Source organism: Oryzias latipes, chromosome 11, assembly GCF_002234675.1.
Source record: "Oryzias latipes chromosome 11, ASM223467v1".
In the NCBI taxonomy this organism is placed as follows: domain Eukaryota; kingdom Metazoa; phylum Chordata; class Actinopteri; order Beloniformes; family Adrianichthyidae; genus Oryzias; species Oryzias latipes.
The window spans coordinates 10,975,130-10,996,881 of NC_019869.2; the positions used below are offsets into that span (position 1 = coordinate 10,975,130).

Genomic DNA, 21,752 nt, shown 5'->3' on the forward strand with positions numbered 1-21,752 from the left:
ATTGTATTTTTTTTTAAACTGTACAGAGGAAAGATTTAAATGTAGATTTTTGTTGCTTTATTTGGATTAGTTATTTTTTTAATCCTGTCAGCATATACAATTAAACCCTTTGGAATTAAGAATATAAAGTACTTTATATTTGTCTTAACATGTTTTCCATTATTGCTTTTCATTAGATTTTATTGACTGCAAATTCTGCAAATGGCATAAATTATCCCCTGAACCTGCCTGAGCTACTGAATAATGCCGATTATGCAATTTTATTGATTTATTCCATGAACAAAAGTCATCTTTATACTTACAAATGTTGCTGCTACTCCTATTGTTCATTCTGCAGAGTGCATTTCAACAGGGTGTTTAATTTACAAAACAATTTATACATTAAAGTCCCTCTCCAATCATCTTTCGACCTGTCAAAGCATTCCCAGTGGTCTTTAATTATGATTATGCAATTTTTAGCTAAAAAAAAAACTCATTTTTTAGGACATACAGATCACATTTTTCTAACTTTAGTTAGTTATTCAACACAATGTCTAGTGGGTGTAGATGACCCGAATTTTAAATAAAACCACTCAGATGCCATTGAAGTGTAGACTTTCAGCTTTTATTCCATGGATTGCACAACAAGATTGCATACAAATGTGAAAAACTAAAGCACTTTTTAAACACTATCCCTTCATTTTATGGGCTCGTAAGTAATTGGACAAATGAAATAACTGAAAACAAAATGGTCATTACTAATATTTGGTTGAAAACCCTTTGTTGGCACTGACAGCCTGAAGTCTTGAACTCATGGACATCACCAGATGCTGGGTTTTCTCCTTCTGAATGCTCTGTCAGGCCTTTACTGCAGTGGCTTTCAGTTGCTGTTTGTTTGTGGGCCTTTCTGTCTGAAGTTTAGTCTTCAACAAGTGAAATGCTACTCAATTGGGTTCAGATCAGGTGACTGACTTGGCCATTCAAGAATATTCCACTTCTATGCTTTACTAAACTCCTGAGTTGCTTTGGCTGTATGTTTTGGGTCGTTGTCCATCTGTATTATGAAACGCCGCCCAATCAGTTTGGCTGCATTCACCTGGATCTGCTCAGACAGTATGTCTCTGAACACCTCAGAATTCATTGGGCTTCTGTCCTGTGTCATGTCATCAATAAACACTAGTGTCCCAGTGCCACTAGCAGCCATGCACGCCCAGATCATCACACTGCCTCCACAGTGTTTTACTGTGGATGTAAAGTCCAATCTAGCCTTCCTATTCTTGAGGCTTATGAGTGGCCTGCATCTTGCAGTGTACCCTCTGTATCCACTTTCATGCAGTCTTCTTCTTATGGTAGACTTGGATATTGATACGTCTACCTCCTGGAGAGTCTTGTTCACTTGGTTGGCTGTTGTGAACGGGTTCCTCTTCACCATGGAAATGATTCTGCCATCATCCACCACTGTTGTCTTCCGTGAACGTCCAGGTCTTTTTGCGTTGCTGAGTTCACCAGTTCTTTCTTTCTTTCACAGGATGTACTACACTGTTGATTTTGCCACTCCTAATACTGTAGCAATTTCTGGCATGTTTTTTTCTATTTTTTCAGCTTAATGATGGCTCCTTTCACCTGCATGGAGACCTCCTTTGACCTCATGTTGTTGTTCACAGCAAAATCTTCAAAATGCAAGCACGAGTCCTATAATCAACTCCAGGCCTTTTATCTGCTTCACTCATAATGACATAACGAGGGAATTGCCCACACCTGCCCATGCAATAGCATGGAAGTCAATTGTCCAATTATTTACGAGCCCATGAAATGAAGGGATTGTGTTTAAAACATACTTTCGTTTTTCACATTTTATGCAATCTTTTTGTTCAACCCATGGAATAAAAGCTGAAAGTCTGCACTTCAATGGCACCTGAGTTGTTTTATTTAAAATTCACTGTGGTAATGTACAGAAACTAAATTAGAATAAATGTGTCTCTGTCCAAATATTTATGGTCCTGACTGTAGTTTCTGCAGTCAGCAGTAGTTCATTAGAAATTCCCCTGTGATTTTTGGGTGGGACGTTGGCTCTTCTGATCTCCGTGCCCCTCCCTTGATTCCCCTCCCTCCCAGTCATTGCTTTGATCGGAGCTGACTGCCACAATGATCATCATACACTCTCAGTTGGGGTGATCAATTCCTGACTGGTGTCCAGGTGGTGACGTTGCTCTACAGGTCCCCCTATGGACCTCCAGCCACCTTTAAGCCTTTTGTGTGTTCTTAATGACTATTTGAACCTGGGACCAAGGGTACAGCCTTTAGATGCTGCAATGCATCACCGGTTTTGACAGTTACTCTAAAAAAAAATAAAAAAAACAGAATACATAAGTGTGTTGTTTATGAGAAATACATATTTGCTATAAAATAGGTATTTGTTTTAAAAATAAATACAAAACTTTTGAAGTTGAGGTTATTCACCTTGATGCAACAGGTGTTGATCAAACTTAAGGACAATATCACATCCTGTGAACAGAACTGACAGACTATTAGTCAAAGTGGACTATTCCAATTAGCATACTGGCTGATTAGAACAGTGTTTTTCAACCAGTGTGCCGTGGGAGATGGTCAGGTGTGCCATGGGAAATTACCCATTTTCACTGATCTAAAAACATTTACCATCTCCAGGATATCAGCTCTGTGTTCATCCAAACAGGCCCTGATAAAACACTGAGTAGTTAGGAATATGAAAGATCATAAAATACTTTTTTCTTTGTGTTTATTTGATTCTATTAAAGACATTTTGATAAGAATGGCGATTTAGCCGCAGCTTCAGCTATTTTCGGAAAAGTCCCGCCCCTTTAACTGTCTCCACCAGTCATTCTTGGAGGCTCAATCACACGTCATCAGTCTGACCAATCAGAAGTGGTTAAAGTCTTCACTTCCTTGTTCAGATTCTGCTCGTACAGTCTCTGTTTCAACAAAATTACCAACTAAAGCTCGTCTTTAGCGGTGTAGTTTTCCACAGAATCCGGTGTCAGACCGTGGAACAAGTGAACAAAACCATGAAGCTCAGAGATGCAAGTCTGTTTGCCATCTGCGGCAGTATTTGCACTACATCTCCCATGATGCATAGGTTTAAAGTTTTTTTGTCAAGGATAAAGTGTGCCTTTGCTCAAAAATGGTTGAAAAACACTGGATTAGAGGACATTGTCACAAATGTTTTGTCACCTTGTGGCTCATGAGAAACACTGCAAATAACGTGCTGACTACAAAGTTTGAAAATGTGAGTGTAAGGAGTTAAAAGGAGGCTTTCTTTTTGAAGTTGAGTTTAACACACAGTAACACAGCATAAGTGTAAACTTATGACACAAAGCAATAATTGGAATGGCCAGATTGGCCCAAAATTAGAAATATTTCATCATTCAACTCACAATTAAATAAATCTAAAGATTGCTTTAAAATGTTCTAGGATTCAGTCCCAACTGACAGCTGCACACTGCAAGATTTGATAAACTGTGGAGCGCATGCAAACGAAATTCTGTTCGACCCCAAAACCACATCATCCTAATAGTACAAGTGCAAAGATTCTTGAAGTCATCAGAAATTCACCCTTGTGCTATCCTATGACCCCCCCCCCCTTACACTGACGTGTTATTCCTACCATGACAAAGGTGGAAAGATTTCATGTAATCCATGGTCACCAGTGAAGATCACAAATCATGGAAGAAGAAAAATTCAACACAATGTCTAGTGGGTGTAGATGACCCGACTCCCAACTTTAAAGTGCCTAGGATAGCACAAGGATTAAAAAGGACACTCTTCAGTCTGGTGTGATTTCTGTTTTAGACCTGCAATTACATAAAATAAGTAGAAAAAAAACTTTCAAATGATTTAAATTGTGACTTTTATTGCTTAAAGATAGAGTACATAAAAGTCAATGTTCTGGTATTAAGGAGAATTTCAAAAATAAACTATTTTATAACATATCTACCCTCCTAGCTTCAATAGTTCATGGCTCTTGGTGTTCCTGCTACACAAATGAGCAAAACGAGACTGGAAATTAAAAAACAAAATTGCAATGCTTATTTCAACAAAATAGTTTTTTTATTCAAAGTGTAGGACATTATGATATATGCACACATTAAGCCTTGAGTGCAGAAACTCGTGTCTGCTTCTCAAAAGAGCTGGGATGTTGTCCCCCGCTGTTATCTTTTTTTCATGCCTCACATGAATGAATGGCCATTGAAATAAAAGGCCCGGCAGGAATTCAATGAAACAAAACAAAAAAAAAGGACAAGCAGTCATCTACAAAATGTGTTTATTTTCATCCTGGCTGTTTCTGGACAAGTTTTATCTACTCCAACAATAAAGTATATCTGGAATGTCTTCATTTAGCATAAATAACTTACATAAAACTTTTTTTTTTTAACAGCAAAAGGATGGAATTACATAAAACACAGTACAGTGTTTTGCACACAAAGTAAGCACTTTCATCATTAACAGTACCGCCTCCTTGGAGACATCTGCACCTCTAGAGTTGATCAGTATGGCAATTAACAGGGGCTCGATCAGAGTAGGGCTTTCGGAAAAATATAAAAATAAAACCCTTTCTGCAAGACAATATTCAGACGGTGAGGATAGGGACTTTGGGGAAGGCAAAGGCAGTCTCACACAAAAGATCTTAATACAAAAACAAATAAGCTGAAGAGACAGAAGTTGCGCCGGTTCACAAAACAGGAGAACAGCCGGTTTCTTTGATCGTTAAGTCAAAATCTTCTTGACAGTTTGACTCGATATTGCAATTTGCAGAAGTCACACAGTTGGAAAAAGATTTTATTTGAGGTGTCAGTTAACCAGCACAACAGTGAAACCGCCCTCAAATCTAAAGAAGGAAAATGCGCGTGAGATGGAAATGATCAACATTTGGTGTATTTACATCTTAAATCAGTATAGGCTGAACCTTGGCTTTAAGTCCTACTACATTCATCTTATCAGCATCCTGATTCTTATATCTCCAGTGTTGAGATGACATTCATGAACAATCCTGCCTTTGTAAAAATCTTTTACTGTAATGCTTTTTCTATTAGGTCTGGATTTTGTAGAAGTAGGATGTAAATTTGGTCATCTGCTTGCTATACCGGGCGACTTCTAGCACTTGTGTTGTCACCGTGGTTTTGACGAGTTTGCGAGCGGACTCTTCTCAGCCCTACTCCGTCCTTGGTGAGGTTTCCTGTCAGAGCGGAGTCATGCACCTGCTTCATGTTCTCCTGAACTTCAGCTTTGGCGTGTTTGAGCAGATCAGCTTGACCCTGGGGAGAAAAGAAGGGAAATGATAGAAAAGAGTGAGGCAAGAGATGGAAAAAGTAATGCAAAGAAGAAGAGCAGCTAAAGGACAAAGGTTGTCTTAGCCTCAAAAGCTACATTCACACAGACCTCAGCAACATGCGTTTAGCTACCACTTCGGATGAAAAGTCCATGTAAACATGCATAAATGCGTGTTTCAAGCTTTTGCATTCAACACTCTTGTGCTCATGCATCGGTATGCACGTTTTTAAGTCTGTTTTCTGGCTCTGTATCCACTGAATGTAGGTCAAAAGCTAAACCAGTTGAACTTTGACCAATCAGGGACTCGGATTTGGTAGTGGTGCATGGATAGCGTCCATTTTAATTCACAGAAGTGTCAACCGTTTAAAAATTGATCATGGAGGAGAAATTGATAATCGTGGTTTGTGCTCGGCCAGAATGATATGACACCAGGTCTTTCATATATCAGAATAGAGCAGTCAATGAAAAAGCCTGGATGAAGATTCACCAGATTTGCAACGGATAGACATTTCACACCAAACCTTTTCCGACTGTGATACCTGTTAATATCAGGTATAGCGGCAGTCCAGTGTGAACACCGTATGCTGAAAGCGTGTTCAAGAACTCTCGTTCAACGTGTTGTTCAACGCACATCACATGATCGGTGTGAACGTAGCATAAAAATAAAAGGGCAAAAAATAGGTCACAGACCTTCAGAATGGTCACGTTCCAGCTAAAACTCTCCACAGCTCGGCACACCTTGGAACCTTTCAGTCCCTCCTTTGCTGCCAGAATTTGCAGCTTTTCATGAAACTCCATAGCTGAAGAAAAATAAGAAAAATGTCAATAAATAAAAGTACTGCAAAGAAAATCATTTGTGAAGTGAAAGGAGAATCAGAGACAAAATGAAAAAAACAAACAAAGTGGAAATAATCTGTACATGAGTGTGTGCAGCGAGATGTTTTGTGTGTCTGGCTTCCTCTGGTTGCCCTTGGCCACTGTTCCACTGTTACCATGGAAACCCGGAAGTGGGTTAACATGGGGCAAACCTCACCATAAGCCATCGACAAGAAGCCAAATGTCTGACATTCCAAGAGGTGATCTTGCACAAACACACACACAGAGGTAAGCAGAACGGCTGCCTGCGCAGGTCCTGGCACATCAATCAGGCAGTAAACATCTGTGAATGATGGTACCCATGTGCAAGCAGAGATGTAGGCCTTGCTCTACATTTACACACATGCACAAGTTGCCTCAATAACAACCTTTTCCCACACGGTTGCTAGGCAACTCAAATAATACATGCTAGTGTAGTGTCTGTGCATCTGTCTGCACCCTTTTGAAGCAGATCCACTAAAGGAAATGTCCTAAAGCCAACACTGGGAGTGTGGATGCAATAAAAAAAAAAAAACCCAACCAGAACCAGAGGTCAGAATACCAAAAAACAAAAGAATCAGGATCTAACACATCTTGCTTCACTTTCCCATCCTGCCCTCCATCTGAACTTGTCAGGTAGGGAGGGCTGGTGACCATGAAGGACCCAAAATGCAGAGACGGGGGCACACGGTTCCAGGGCAAGGGGTTTATTAACGTAACAAAAAGTGCTGCAGAGCAGTGAAACAAAACTAAAACTCACTGTGGTCTTAGCATGAACACATGGCAGAAGGGAGCCAGGGGAGAGACGTTAATGGACCAGCACAAGAGGAAGGCAGAGACAAGACTTAAATACAAAAAGGACTGACAAGACACAGGTGAACATGATCAGAACAGATTGGGACCAGGGAAGCAAAACTCAAAAGCATGACAAAACAGGGAACATTTCAAAATAAAACAGGAAACAGAACTCAAACATGACAGAAACAAGACAGAAAGCAAAAATCAATACAAAGAAACCCAAACTATGACAGAACTGAGAACAGCTAAGTTTGGAAGTCTTACTTTTAATCTAGATACAAAGTTTTCGTGAAGGTTAAATTTAGAGGAACACATCCAAAGCCTGGGGCCAAAGCAGCTGATCGTCCCAGGTCGATAAAAAACAGGTTTATTCATTCCAAAAGCATCAGAGAGGCAAGAGATATAAAAAGTAAGTTGAGTTATAAGAAAAAAAAAGGAAAAAAAACAGCAGCATAGATTCTGTCTCCCAGCTTAAAACCATGTCTAATTTCCCAGCTTTGACAGATGAATTTCATCTTTTGGCTTTTCTTATATATCCTGTCTTACTGGTAACTGTTTTACTTGAGGTAAATGTTTTTTTTTCTGTATCCCCATAACCTAAAATTTAGAGCTCAGACTAAATGTACAGACTTGGCTTTATTGCAGCATTTTGGCTTCTTCTTGTGTTTTATCCTTGCCATTGAGGCATGGATTAAAGCGATACATAACCAGAAAATGGTGAATGATAAAATACAAGACTAACAAAATAAAAACTAAATGATTTGAGGCCCTTTTGACACATATGTTGATCAAAAAGATCATAGCAAAGTAATATATTATATGACGGTTTGGAAAAGGACAATCAAAACAACAGTTTTAATGAAATACCAGACGATTTCTCAATTCTGGTTTTACAAGATCTACCAACCTAATTATTTTTTATTAAGTAATCATTGCCATATCTGCTAAAAACCATTTGAATTTGGGGTTGATGAATTTTTTTGAACCTGAAATCGCCCAAACCCGCTTCTCAGCATTTAAACAGCAGCAAATTTGGAGTTCCAAATTTGGGCAGCACTGAAGTTCAGTTTACTTCCAAACTGGTGACACACAGTCAAACTTTTTTTTTATATTATTCTTTACGGTGTGGCAGTGATGAAGGGATGCTTCTTGTCTTCTGAACATGAAGGTTTTTTCTCACATGTGGCAACTGACTATACTGTACATATATATATATATATATATATATATATATATATATATATATATATATATATATATATATATATATATATATATATATATATATATATATATATATATATATGTGTGTGTGTGTGTGTGTGTACAGTACAATCAGACCACGCTCTTAGGGGTGGCGAAACACGCTGCTCTCGGCTAATAAGCACGCGGCCCTTTGCGTCTCATCATATTGTGGCAACCCGGGGATTATCCCTGCCTTCAGCCCCTAAGACTCATGGGAAGTGGGGAATTGTGGGTGTAAAGTTCCTCACCATGACTGAGGTGGCTGTGAGCAGAAGTGATGCCCATGCTGTTTGTGTGCATGTTAAAAAACTGGGCAATGATACTGGAAAGGAAAGTATGAAATCTACTTTTGTGTTTGGTTTTTCTTAACAATAACATCTTAATTCTATGCCTCATTTTATAGTTTATGTCCTCTTAAACCACACTCAAATCCATCAGAGGGCTTTAAAAATAAATAATAAACTATAGTAATAGAAATTTGGCAGTGCTTGTGTTGATGCTGCATCATTTGTGCGAGTTACGCCCACTTCCGGGAAAACTTACTAAACATTTGATGTGTGTGCAGACCGTTACCCTCGTGGTCAAAATGGCAAAATTCAGAGTATAAAGATGAACACAGGACGTTTCTGGAAGAATCGGAGGATTCTTGTTTACTGAACGGAATGGCAAGTCACTCTGTTTATTATGAGCTTTTGGAAGCAGTAAAATTGTTCATGGCAGAAAAGAACAAAACGTATCCCGGAGAAAATGAAAATTCTTCCTGATCTGACACAAATTGTCTCCCTTATTAATAAGTTGAAACTTTTCAAAGCACACAACACACACCTGACTAAGCATGCTTGTGTGAATAGTGTGCGGACTGGGGGGTTAGCCCCGCCTTCAGCCCCCAAGACTCATGGTAAGTGGGGAATCTTGGGTGTAAAAGCATGAGTGAGGGGGCTATGAGCAGAAATGAGGTCTATGCTTTTTGGGAATTTGTTGGTGTATTTAAAGGAGTACGGTTAACAACGGGAAGGGTGGGGCACAGACAGCTTGCCAACACAGCCAGTGAATAGTAGGGATGGGTACTGAGCCCTGGTATTGAACGAGCCCCGAGGCACAGTCTTCAAGACCGAAGTGTTAGTAAGATCTGACCTCAACGGTTCTGCTGTTGGTACTGGAGAAGTCGCTTTTTTTGTGTCCCACAAGACATAAACGTTATCTGCCATATTTAACTCACCAAGTCAGTCAATCTTCTGTTAATTAATGATAATATTAATTTTGCTATTCTCGCTGAAGAGGAGAGGTCTGTCTGGCTATTTGTGTGCACGGGGGGCGGTGCTGTTTTTCAGACAGTACGCGGCGCGCGCATAAAATTAATGAAATCTGCGCCAGAGCGACCCAACTATCATGTCAACCTGCTGCTACGATGACCGTATTTTGCGCTCTCTGTGTAGAATACACTGGAGGGGTGCGGGGGAACAATTCTCATTTGCAGAGGATATGAACAGGTGAACAGGTAGAGAGGAAAAGCAGGTAGAGAGGCGGGGGAGGGTCTTTGATTTCAAACTATCAGAGAGATGGAAACACAGGCATCATATTTAGACACAGCTTTCACTGCAGGAGTTGAAGCTGATGATCTCATGAACTCAAACATTTATTTAATTTGTTTTATATTTATATCATAACAGCAATATGTCAAAACATTGATGTTTATTTTTCTTTTTTTTTCTTCTTTCTCATTTTTTCATGTATTTTACTTTTCAAGTTGGAAAAACGTATAAAGTAAAATGTTTTGTTAAAAAAACATTGTTGCATAATGAGGAAATAAATACTATGTTCTTAATTTGTTTTTTTTTATACATTTATTTTTCGTCCTCAAAAAGTATCGATAAGAGTATCGTTAAAATACCGGATCGATAAGCAGTATTAACGACATCCATCCCTAGTGAATAGGCAGCTCATTGCTTGTTTCCCTGCTACAGTGTGTGTGTTTGTGTGTGTGTGGGGGTGTGTGGGTGTGTGTGTGTGTGTGTGTGTGTGTGTGTGTGAGATGAGAGAGATGTGTCTGTGTCTGGAGGGGGTATCTGACCCCCAGGGTAGTCGTAGTAACTCTGGCTAAGCTGCATTTGATGTGTGTATTGAGGGTGGACACTTTTCTCGAAATAAACACAAGTACAATACTTGCTGTTGTATTGTAAGGAGAGGAGTGTTTTATGGAAAATAATATGACTTTAATTGCGTGTTTGTGTGTGTACGTCTTGGCAGGTCAATGTGTGGTGTGGCTCTTCGACTCTCACAGTGAATAAATTCTGCTCTTGGTGTCAAACTTGTTCGCCACCCCTGCTCTATTCTGTATGCCAATGCGTATTAAAACATAATTATCCGATTTAGCAAAAGACCTTCATGAAGGATGGAATTGCAGAAAGTGTTTGGCTTAAACTGAATTCCTTCTTAAATGAAAATCAATGAAAACAGAGGAAAAACTTAAACCAATCCTATGTTTTTGTTTTTAAATCTGATCCATACCTTTTATGTCAGATCTAATCAGAAAATACCGTTTGTTTTGAGTTTCATCTGTCAGAAACGCTGTTCTTGCTTTGTGTTGTTTAATACTTTCAGAAAGCAGGGAATTTTGGGGCTGTTCTAAACATAACAGTTTCATTTCAAACAGTAAATCTAAAAACCATATGTGCACGCACACTGCTATATTTAGCAAAGGTTGAAATGTCTCTTCTAAATGCAAACCCTCTTCTCTGCAGGATTTTGCTGTTCCCTCTCTTAATGCTTTTGCTTACTTTTGGTTTTTACTGCATTGCAAACCTGACTACTGACAGCATTCCCACTGCAGACAATTACCTCATTTTTCAACAGTGTGTTGCTTGCGTAAAAATCACAAAAAAAGTCTTAAATAAAAAAACACTAGCCCACCAGCTAAGCAGCACATCATGGGACACTTCCCTCTCCCTTGGTGCTCCTGTCATCCTTGCAGTGTTGCCTCTAGCTATTTTTTCTTGCCATTTATCTTCCAATGCCTTTCCTCTCCCTCTGCATTTCCTGTCTACCACCAACTGTCCCATGTTTCCTTCATTGTGACCCATTTATGCCTCCTTCACATCCCAATTGGTGGTCCTCCATCTTGGGATCACCTGATCACCATCTTTACCCTGAGCACACAGGAAGAACCCTGTGAACCCTGTTCATGAAGCCTGAAGGCCTTTTTTTCCTTCTTTTTTTTTAATCAGATCAACTTACTACTACTTGCATCCAGCCAAAAATATAACATTCGAAAATCAGATTTGCATTTGAGAACACATGAAAGACAAGAATAAGATGTGAAACAATACATGGCTGGTTAATTCCTTTTGGTAATTTCCTTCAATCTTTGCTCTAAAACACATCAAGCTGTGTGCCCGAATGGAACGGAGACACACAAATATCGTTAAAGTTGTATCGAGGATTCATGGAGTCGCCTGGGAGCAAAGTAGGGCTGTCTGCAAATTTGTGAGCATCATTTATCTCTGAAATGCACACTCGTGTCCCCGTTTGAACCACCATCTTTCTGTTTAAATTTATAATGCTTCTTATTTAGATGATGTGCAGCTGGCAAAATTCTGCTCCCTATGATTGAACACAAATGCTTTTAAACCTGTGCAAGGACAAACAGGGTTGTGCTGAATCACAGCAAATGAAGTGAAGGTGGGTTCCAGGGGATTTTTTTTATTGCTACTGGGAAAACTAAAGTCAGATGACTCAAAGTACTCATGTAAACAAAGCTCTGCCAGAAACCACGGGAGCAGATCAGATAGTTTGCCCTTCAAAATCATAAATATAAAAATGTTATACTTGAAGAAGGACAGGGTAATGGCAGTGAATAAAATATAGTGGAACAGGAAAATATAGCAGTGTGAGACAAACAAACCAGGAAATAAACACACTAGCACATCAACATGAAACAGCTACACACCAGTTGACTGGATATGCAGTATCTTGTCATGGATTCCATCAGACAGCTCCATCACTGCTTTGCTGGCATTAACCATCTGTGGGCGGAAAAACAGGAAGCAGGAAGTGTTTTAGCACAGCAAACAAATATGGGCATGGAACACAACAGGCTGAGTACATATCCAAATCTGTCCACATACGGAGTGAAAGATTCCTGCATCATTGGAAGACAGTTGATGTGATGTGATTTTTCTTTCACTTGAGTGAACCATTTTCAACCCCATCCTAATTTCTATTTTCCATTTATTTCATGACGTGCTATTTGTCTGTAGCCAACTGATCCTTTTTTAAAGGTCCCAATTTAAAGCTGTCACAGATGAGAGGCAAAGTTTAGGTCACCAGTAGGCCTGCACAATATACCGCAAATTTATCGTTATCGCGAAATCAAGCTGTGCAATATGCATACCGCAAAAGATGGCAAAAATCGCAATAAATGATTACCTTAAATGTGCTAAAACAAACTCATGGCAGCTTGAAATATTGAACAAATGAAATAAATCCCTTTATGCATTTAACCAATCAGAAGGACCCGTTTACGTTGTTGATCAATCAGATGAGCCCTTTTATGTTTGATGTTTGCCTCCTACGTCGACAAGGGTCATTTGGAGTATAATTTTTAAACTGTTGCAGTGAAATGGAAATTATGTTTTTTTTTTTTTTTTGCTATTTGTTTATATACCACAATTTATATCGTTATCACAATATTAATTACCAATATCGCATATCGCGAGTTTTCCTCATATCGTGCAGCCCTAGTCACCAGTCGATTTATTAATAAATAAGCGTCAAAAAACGACTTTTTAAACTCACGCTCATTTTTCATGGTTATGCTAAAATAATATTCTGAAATGAGATCTGACACTGTCAAAGAAAGGATAGAGATCAAACTGGATCCCTTCAATACTAAATAAAAAAGGGTTGAATAAATGACTTGACTAAAGCATGTCAAACACAGAAAATATAATGGACTATATCCATCCCTGTCTTTTTAATTAGGACACACAGAACCATTCAAACTGTAAACAGTTTAAACAGTCCCTATTGGGACCTGACCCTATGGACAAAAAAATGCTTTCCACACATATTTTTAAAAAGCCACTTCTGATAGAACACAGATTCACACAGACATTTGACAGCTCCCCGTTCCTCCCTTCATGTGTGAGGACTGAGGAGTGGAATTCATTAAGCCAAGCAGCATTCAAATCTATGCTAATAGGTTTGAGCACTGGGGCAAGATTTTCAACCGATCCGCTCCACTGGGTTCAAAGTGGTTGGAGACACAAAGTAAGTCCCATGCACGTTCTAATTTAGACCCACGGTGCGCAAATAAGCAGTCACAGATGCGAGATGCATAGCAGTGACAAACAGCCGTGGTTAAATCGAGGTGTCACGGATTATGCACCTAAACCTTAATGAAAGCCAATGGGACTAGAGAGACTCATTTCTCTCTGCCTGTTTACATGCAAAAATCCTCCACGTTTTATATATGGTAACTACATCAGCTCAACCAGGAGGTTCTTCTGAAGTATTGGACTACACACAGCTTTACAAACCAATGCAAAAGATCTCTGTTATTCTACATTTTACTTCAAAGATGGAACAAAATCCAATTGTTTTAGCTTGATTGCAGTAAAAGGAGCAGGCAAAAACATGGAGCGATTTGTTAGCTTTAAAGTAGACATAAATGGACAATAACTGACACCAAATGGAAGGACAAAGATAAGACTGTGAGGACATAAATATATTAAAACCTAGTTATAAAAATGGGAAAAAAATACAAACCTTGTTAAATACCAATCCAATCAACTTTTGATCTATTTTCAAAGTGTCCCCAGTGTTCTTTAAATTATGATTAAGAAAGTTTTTGCCAAAATCAAAAATCCATCCCATCTGTTTACATGCTCTCCTGCTAGCTTACAGCCCATCACAACCACAACTTAACATTAGCGGTGCAACAAAAATTGTGAGCAATATTGAAGCTATCCAGCAGTACAGTTTTAAGCCAGATACCAGTTCAGATAGATAGACAACTTTATTTATCCATTTGGGAGGTTCCCGCATGGAAATTGACAAGGAAGAAGAAACCTACATCACAGTTGAATAAAGAAATACTCAGAAATCCAAATTATGCCTAATTTTCTAAACATTGGATAGGTCAAGTCTGGTGAGTAACCTCCTTGTTGGTCAGTGAACGTCTGGGGTTTGTTTGGGTACAAACTTTCAGAGACTGTAACCCAACATGAGTCATAAGGGAATTAGATCAGAACTAATGCTGATTGTATCTGCCCCGTAATGGCTTCCAAGTAAATGTGGACAGAGCACTTTTTTTCAGCTATGCAAGCTTTTACCCCCACCAACAAGATTTTGTTGCCAATCTATGTCTTACCGCTTCATAAGTAGAGACAACTCGGCGAAGGACATCTGGTAGGGGCCCCTGAGCCTCCAGGGTGGGGTAGTTGTCCTGTAGATCAAACAGCAGTAAAGGTGTTCCTTCTGGTCCTGTCACTCTGGAGCTCAAAGCCAGCACACACTGCATGAGGTTAGCCACAGCTGACACTCCACACAGCTCTCTGAACACCGACACAGAGTTCTGTTGGGGAAAAAAAACAACACACAAATAAAATCAAAGCAAAAGAATGGCAAAATGTATTGGGATATTTATGAAATCTCTTGAACACTCCTAGGATGGCATCATGTACTGTTGCTCACCATCAAACCCACAAACCCACACAGGTATTCAAACCTGAGTCACACAACACAGTGATGTTTTCTCTTGCATCAGTTTGACAGTAAATCCAGGCAATCCCACGACATTGCAAAAACATGTCATCACCGTTTTACTGAAAAAGGTGGTGCAAGCATACACCGATCAAGTTTACCGCTTGCGTCATCCAGATTTGCTTTTTCATGATATAATTAATATTTATAGTCACGGCGGACTAAACATTAACCCAGCCGAACGCAAACAAGACTGTACTCTAAACACTATGTAAAAGCCTCATAAAATTACTAGTTATGGAGCGAAAAACCTTGAGATGATCTTGTACTCGCTTCAGCAGCCAGGCTGTTATTACTTTAATCTCTTGATTACGAGAGCATCGTACTGGGACATGATTAATAGGAAGTTGATAACATCTATGTTAGCAAGCCTGCTACAAAAATGACTAACTTCTCTAGTAGAGACCTGTTAACATGCTCTTTGCAATCATGTACCATAATAAAATGTCTGTGTACAGCCAAAAGTCCCACACTGGCAAAAATGCCCTCAAAAAAAGTTTTAAAAAAAGTTATAATACAAAATGCTTTTTCCTTGTTAGAAGTGAAAATAATCTGCCAATAGAACTAGTAGAATTTGTTCGCTAAGATGTCTTAAAATAAAAATATCTGTTGTCACAAAACAGGCAGACGGCTGATTACAATTGCAGGAGGTTTAATTAGAGTCCACAAAGCTAAATCAGGGTCAGGCAGGCAGGGGTCAATAACAAGCAGGGGAGCATCAGAGAAACACCGAGAATAGTCAGGATCCAGATGTGAGTCGGGGCAGGCGGCAGGCAAATGGAGTCAAAGATGAAACAGGGTCCGGAAATCAGAAAATCAGGTCTGGATATAATGCTCAGTAATGAGGGCAGAGTAGCACAAACAATGCTTCGGACTGAGCCTTACTCAGTTCCCGCCGGTGACATCTTCCCTCTAGAAATGAGCTATAAACACTTATATTTAGTTAGATTTCTCTCATAATCGGATGTCTTAAAATCACCATGTATTGCTCAAAGAAGTTTTATATATTTAAAGTAAAATACCTCCATACATAATTATCCTTTTTCCCAAAGAAATATACTATTTAGAGGGCTTAAACCTTTTTTTGTGTGTTCTGCATTCTGATTAGCTGGAAGTCTGGCCAATCAATCTCTCATCTGTGTCTCCTTTACAGATACGTACAGCTCTCAAAACCTTCATAAATCTTTTATCACAATCAGATCTTTGTTTTGATTCTATAATTCTAGATTATGAAGGTTTGAACTTTGAGGGTTTAATTAAACAAGAGAGAAAAGTATAAAAATGTTCATGTCTGTCCGAGAAATGTGGATAGTGTGTAGTTAGGGGTTTTACAGCCTTAAAAAACTGTAATCCTACTTCACAGATTTCACTTATCGGGGGTTATTTATGGAACGTATTTTCCATAATAAACGAGGGAACACTGTTTACGGCATTTTCCCATTTCATGTTTTTTTTTCTTTTTTGGGTGGAAAAATTTAGCTAAAAACAAAAGACAAACATAAAAGCAGCCTCGGGTTTTGATCCAAAACAACTTTTGTCACATAGACAACTAATCTTTTCTGTATTTTAACTTAGGCACAGTTATTATAAATCTGATCAAAGTTGCCTAAAATCAACAAACTATGAACTAAACGCATTCTGCTGTTTTTTTTTAATGTTGGGACTTGTTGAATAAAGATAACTACCGTAATTTCCGGATTATAAACCGCTACTTTTGTCACACGCTTTCAACCCTGCGGCTTATTCAATGATGCTGTTAATTTATGCATTTTTTCTTTTTTTTATATGCACTTTTTCTAACGGCTGCTAGGGGCGCTCGAGCAGAAAAGGTAAGAGTGACACAGGGGGAATATGGTATATGTGTCGAGGAAGACGCAAGTTTAATGTAAATTCCTGTTTTGTGAATGAATAGTACAAACAGACCCTCATCATGGAAAATGCAAGAAGAAATGCACATGACGCAGCTTTCAAGTTAAAAGCAATCGTTAAAAGCAGTGTGAAAAAATCCCCCATCACCAATGGGTTTGGAAAAGCCGGTCTGCTGCGTGACGGAGAGGACAGCGCAAGCTCAGGTGAGAATTTGACTCAGGATGAGAGTAACACCGACAGCGACAACGAAGGAGAGAGTGTGTGGTGAGGAATATCTGACGCTATTCCTACACTCCACACTGAGGAGGAAGACTTCCATGGTTTCAGTGCACAGGAGGCGCATGCCATGCAGAGGCGCGCCTATAAGTTACTACTACTCTCAGTGACTTTTACCGGTACATCACATGTACGTTTCAATGTGGGCACATGCGGCTTATAGACAGGTGGGGCTTTTGTATGTACAAAATGTTTTATCCTTTAAAAATGTAATGGTTCCGGCTTATAATCAGGTGCGCTCTTTTGTCCGGAGAATTATGGTAAAAAGACATCTCCTGACCTGCATGTTTCCCCTCAAGTCAGTGGCTTCTCTCAGCAGGGGGGAAGCCATCTTGAAAACATCATCCACAGCTCGAAGTCCTAGGACCCTCAGGGCTGTGTAGTCCCTCCCCCTTCGAGCCTTTCGTACAGAAAGCCCCCTCTTATGAGGCTTTCCCCCTCCTCTCCGATTGGTGAGAGCCACATGAACGAACAGCTGAGCGTGCAGAAGCTCTTCTCCCGTGAGAGACTGGAGGGGTACGTGTCGGTAGCCCGGTTGGAGACACTCCAGCGGTATGGTATACTGACCTGAAGAGAAGGGTAAAAATTATTGTAAACGACAATGGGTTTTCAATTGACTCATATAGTTAAATAAATGTTAAATATGCAGATCAACCATTTCATCAGCTAATAAATGTGTTTTTTTACTGAATAAATTTGGACTCACTGACCAATAAACTCATCTCCGATGAAGTCATCATCCAGCACCACAAAGCGGACCATGGCAAGCTCGGGCAGGTTAATCTGGAACTCAAAGCTCTCATCGAAGATGGGATTGTCTCCATTCTGGATGACAGTCCTGGTGCGGCGCTCTGCGCAGTCAGCTGGGATTCCATGAATCTCCATGTACACATATGGGTCCACCACGTCACCTTTGGCCCCAGAGCCTTTGGGTTTGGGCAGGTTCTGACCACTGATCACCTGGAAGAAGAAAGTCTGTCACTCTTTGTTGACTTTTATTACACAATAGTTATAAAAGTTGAAGTCTTTATTGGGGATTTTTTTTTCCTTTACACGTAATGATAGTTTATTAGAAATCTGTGTTTTTTAGGTCTCCTATACAAATAAACTGATATTCCAACAGACTAAGAAGGCTAACATTCTTCGTAAGTCTGACAGACCTTTTGACAGATTGATCCATGTTCGTCTTTATTTTCCTCGTCGGAGCTGGTATCTGGCTCAAAACTGTACAATTAGATAGCTCCAATATTGCTGACTTTTTTGTTGCACCAGTAATGTTAGGTAGGGGTTAACCCTTGTGCTATCTTAGATGTTCCCACCCTTACTTTGATGTGTTCTCCCTACCATGACAAAGGTGGATAAAGGTGGAAAGATTTCATGTAATCCATGGACACCAGTGAAGATCACAAATCATTGAAGAAAAAAGGTTCAGCACACTGTCTAGTGGGTCTAAATGACCCAACTCCCAACGTTAAAGTGCCTAGGATAGCACAAGGGTTACGAGGAGCTGTAAGCTAGAGCATGTAAACAGACGGATGACGGGAAGTGGTGCCATGCTTACTCTGACAACAGTCCCACCCACAATTCAGAGGTGAATTTCTAATAAACTACTGTAGCTCTGCAGAAAATATGTCCTAGAAAACAACACTTTTTTTAATTTATTATTTTGCCTAAAAACGCCAAAATCACACTTAAAAGACCACTGTGAACGCTGTGAGAATAGATTGAAAAATGATCGGAGAAGGATTTTACAATTTTGAGGAGACAGTCAGTTGTGTCTTTTCATACCTTCACATGCAGCAGCTGGGGCGAAACGCCGGGCACAGTATCTCTGGTGTCGGCACAGAAGTAAGACACCTCCTGTCGCATTATGGCCGGTCGCAGAACATAACCACAGTTTCCATTCTGCCGGAACCAGGCCGTGTTTAGGTCCATCATCAATCCCGCCGTCTGAAAATTCATTGCTACGATCTGGCAACCGCACTTCCACAGGTCCTGGGGGTTCATGTTGCTGGAGTCAATTCGTGCGGGACTCGGGTACACCCGTGAGAGGAAACGTTTGTTGTGGTTGACAAAATCACCAGGGCTGTCGCCAGCGAGACGCACAGCTAAAGATTCATGAAAAGAAACCAGTTCCCATGGCTTTTGGCTTTTGGAGGACGTTGGAAAGTCTATGAAACTGATGGATTGACACAGAGTTACCAGGTCAGAAAATTCCCTTAGTAGCTGAAAACGTTGCAGAGGAAGATGGGGAGGATTGGGTTGAGTGACAGCTATAACAGATCTCTGCATCACATCACTCTCAGTTCCTCCAGGAGCAGCACTGCCACTGTTCACAACCTTCATCTTGTGACACATTTCTGCTCCTTCATCCTCTTCACTTACATCCCCATCCTCCCCATCAAAATCTGGCTTTAGCTTTTTACCCTTTATTAGGATTCGATGCCTTAGGGTTTCAGGTGATGGTAAGTATAAAATGCCTTCCGCTGGGGGATCGGTGTACAGCCATCGGCCCAATGTTCTTGTGAGGTGTTGCAACAACACATGCTGCTGATGCAGAGAACAGTGGTTTTCAATACACAGAATTAAGGGATATTCTGAGGCCACGAATGCAAACCTTCCAATCGCTTCTAACACGCAACGCAGGACCAGCGGTGGGGACAGAGTGTGGCCTGTACACACCACCGGCTCCTCATCAGGGCCATCCCAGACGTCGATCTCCACGCATCGACAGCCCATCTTGAGAGCGCGAATGTAGCCAGAGATATCGGACGGGCCACGGAATTGGTCCTCAATGAGGTAGGTGTTATGGGAAGAGTTGATGTAGTAGTGAGACAAAGGCTGGGACATGTCCTGGCAAACATTGTCGTGCTCTGGGTCAAAGAGGCGGCACTCTGCTGAAGTGAGGTAGCTGGTGAAACCATCCAGTGACAGGTGGCCTTGCTGCCGCCCCTCCTCTGACGGCTCATGAGACTGGATGAGTTTGAGGCTGGTTTCCTCACACACCTAGGTGAAAAAAACAAGAGCAGACTAAAAGATGAAGGAGAAATTAGCCCAAATAATATGCCCAAGTAAGGAAGCTCAGTCTGCTGTGTTTTGAAAGAAAAACTAACAACTGTGGGCTTCCATTCAGTAAGAACAACCAATCCATGCACAGGGTGGTTTTATTTCAGGAGAGATTGATGTGAATCTGATAATCTGAATTTATAGATTACTCACTTGAGCCATGCCCTGCTCGGCCTCGATGAACTTCATCAGGTCTTTGGCATCCAGAAACTCCTTGTTGCTAGAGAATTGCACCAAGAGAAAGTAGATCTCTGGACGAGTGCAGAAGTCATGGAACACCTCGACAAACTCCTGCTTGCAGACTCTTTCACCAAGCTTCTTGCTTTCACTATGATCTTTAATTTCACACCCATCATCTGTCACAGACCCACACGACTTCTCTCGGACTCTTTGAATCTCCTTAAACCTGAGCTCCACTTTTGCACTGCTCACCCCCGGATTCACACTTTGTATAAGTTTAATGGCAAGCTGCAAGGGAATTCCTTCCTTCGCATCGTCCTCTCCTTCCAAGTTCGCAGAGGAGAACAAGCGTTCCAGCCAGCGAAGACGAAGGCTGTCCCGGCTGCTGGCAAGCATGTCAAAGGCATGTTTTCCGTACTGCATTAAATACCTAAAGGCAGACGAGGGATGAAAAGTTATGTAATACATTTCATTTTATTTATTTTTTGTGATTGTTTGCAGTCATTGAAATGAACATCAGTCGTGTTTTTTGGAACAGCTTTTATAGACAAAGAAACTAAATACATTTTATCTAGGTAAATTTTAAATCTTACAATTTTTTTGAGGTAATCAAAAATGTAAAAAAGACAGTGACAGCCAAACTATAAATTGTTGAAAAGACCTCTACACATGACCCAACATTATTTCAAATTAAAATTCTGTCATTACTGTTTCAACGTGATGTTAAAGATGACACTTGCAAAAATAATTTGTCAACTATGTCAAAAGTGCTTTGTCCCATTTTAGGAACAAATGCCTCGCTTTTATGATACAATATAAAACATTAGGCTAACATGAATTTTACCCATAAGAGACAGATTTTAGGGCTTTGAGATTAAACCAAAGCCTAATGCCTTAGTCACATGCACCTGTACAAGAGGATGACCCATACAGGGTAGAGGGTCGTAGATAGGGCTTGGGCAAGGTTGCATCTTCAAAGGAGCGCAGGTGTGTCTTGCAGTTCCCTCAAGGCTCATGTGGCCACCTTAAGGGACTTCATAATAATGGAACGTACCATTGTTGTCTATGTAGGTGTATCGTGACGGATAAGGATAGTGTAAGTTTCACGTACCAATGACGTACAAGTGATGCTACGGCGTCTTTACACCGTAAGATGCGTGCACTGGTTCCTTACTGATCACGTGCAAATGCTGCACATACAGGGTGTGCAGGTGATATGCAAGTGTCCATAGGATCCCTACACAAACTACAGGTTTTGGGAGGGTATAAAAATTACAAAAATCCATATGAAGTGCCTGTGTCTCACCTACTTTACCCCTACACTATTGTGTGTTGTATAAATGTTCGTTATGACCTGATACCCGCAGCATGCCCAAAGAAAAAATGTGCATGAACATTTTGATGTTTCCAGCTGG

The 21,752-nt window shown here is 40.2% G+C and overlaps 1 protein-coding gene across 2 annotated transcripts in view; it reads right to left on the bottom strand.

The window, feature by feature from the left end:
* Window positions 1-4,262: 4,262 nt before the first annotated feature.
* The window catches only part of LOC101171092 (inactive phospholipase C-like protein 2), a 37,366-nt gene continuing 19,876 nt past the window's right edge, over window positions 4,263-21,752 (bottom strand). For both annotated transcript variants that reach the window (XM_011480861.3, XM_011480862.2), the window contains 8 exons: window positions 20,311-20,767; window positions 18,880-20,097; window positions 17,802-18,051; window positions 17,372-17,658; window positions 14,555-14,758; window positions 12,131-12,206; window positions 5,977-6,086; window positions 4,263-5,270 (listed from right to left, as the gene is read on the bottom strand). In XM_011480861.3, coding sequence (XP_011479163.1) covers window positions 5,094-5,270; window positions 5,977-6,086; window positions 12,131-12,206; window positions 14,555-14,758; window positions 17,372-17,658; window positions 17,802-18,051; window positions 18,880-20,097; window positions 20,311-20,767 — 2,779 coding nt within the window. In that variant the 3' untranslated portion in view covers window positions 4,263-5,093. The remainder of the gene's footprint in view (window positions 5,271-5,976; window positions 6,087-12,130; window positions 12,207-14,554; window positions 14,759-17,371; window positions 17,659-17,801; window positions 18,052-18,879; window positions 20,098-20,310; window positions 20,768-21,752) is intronic.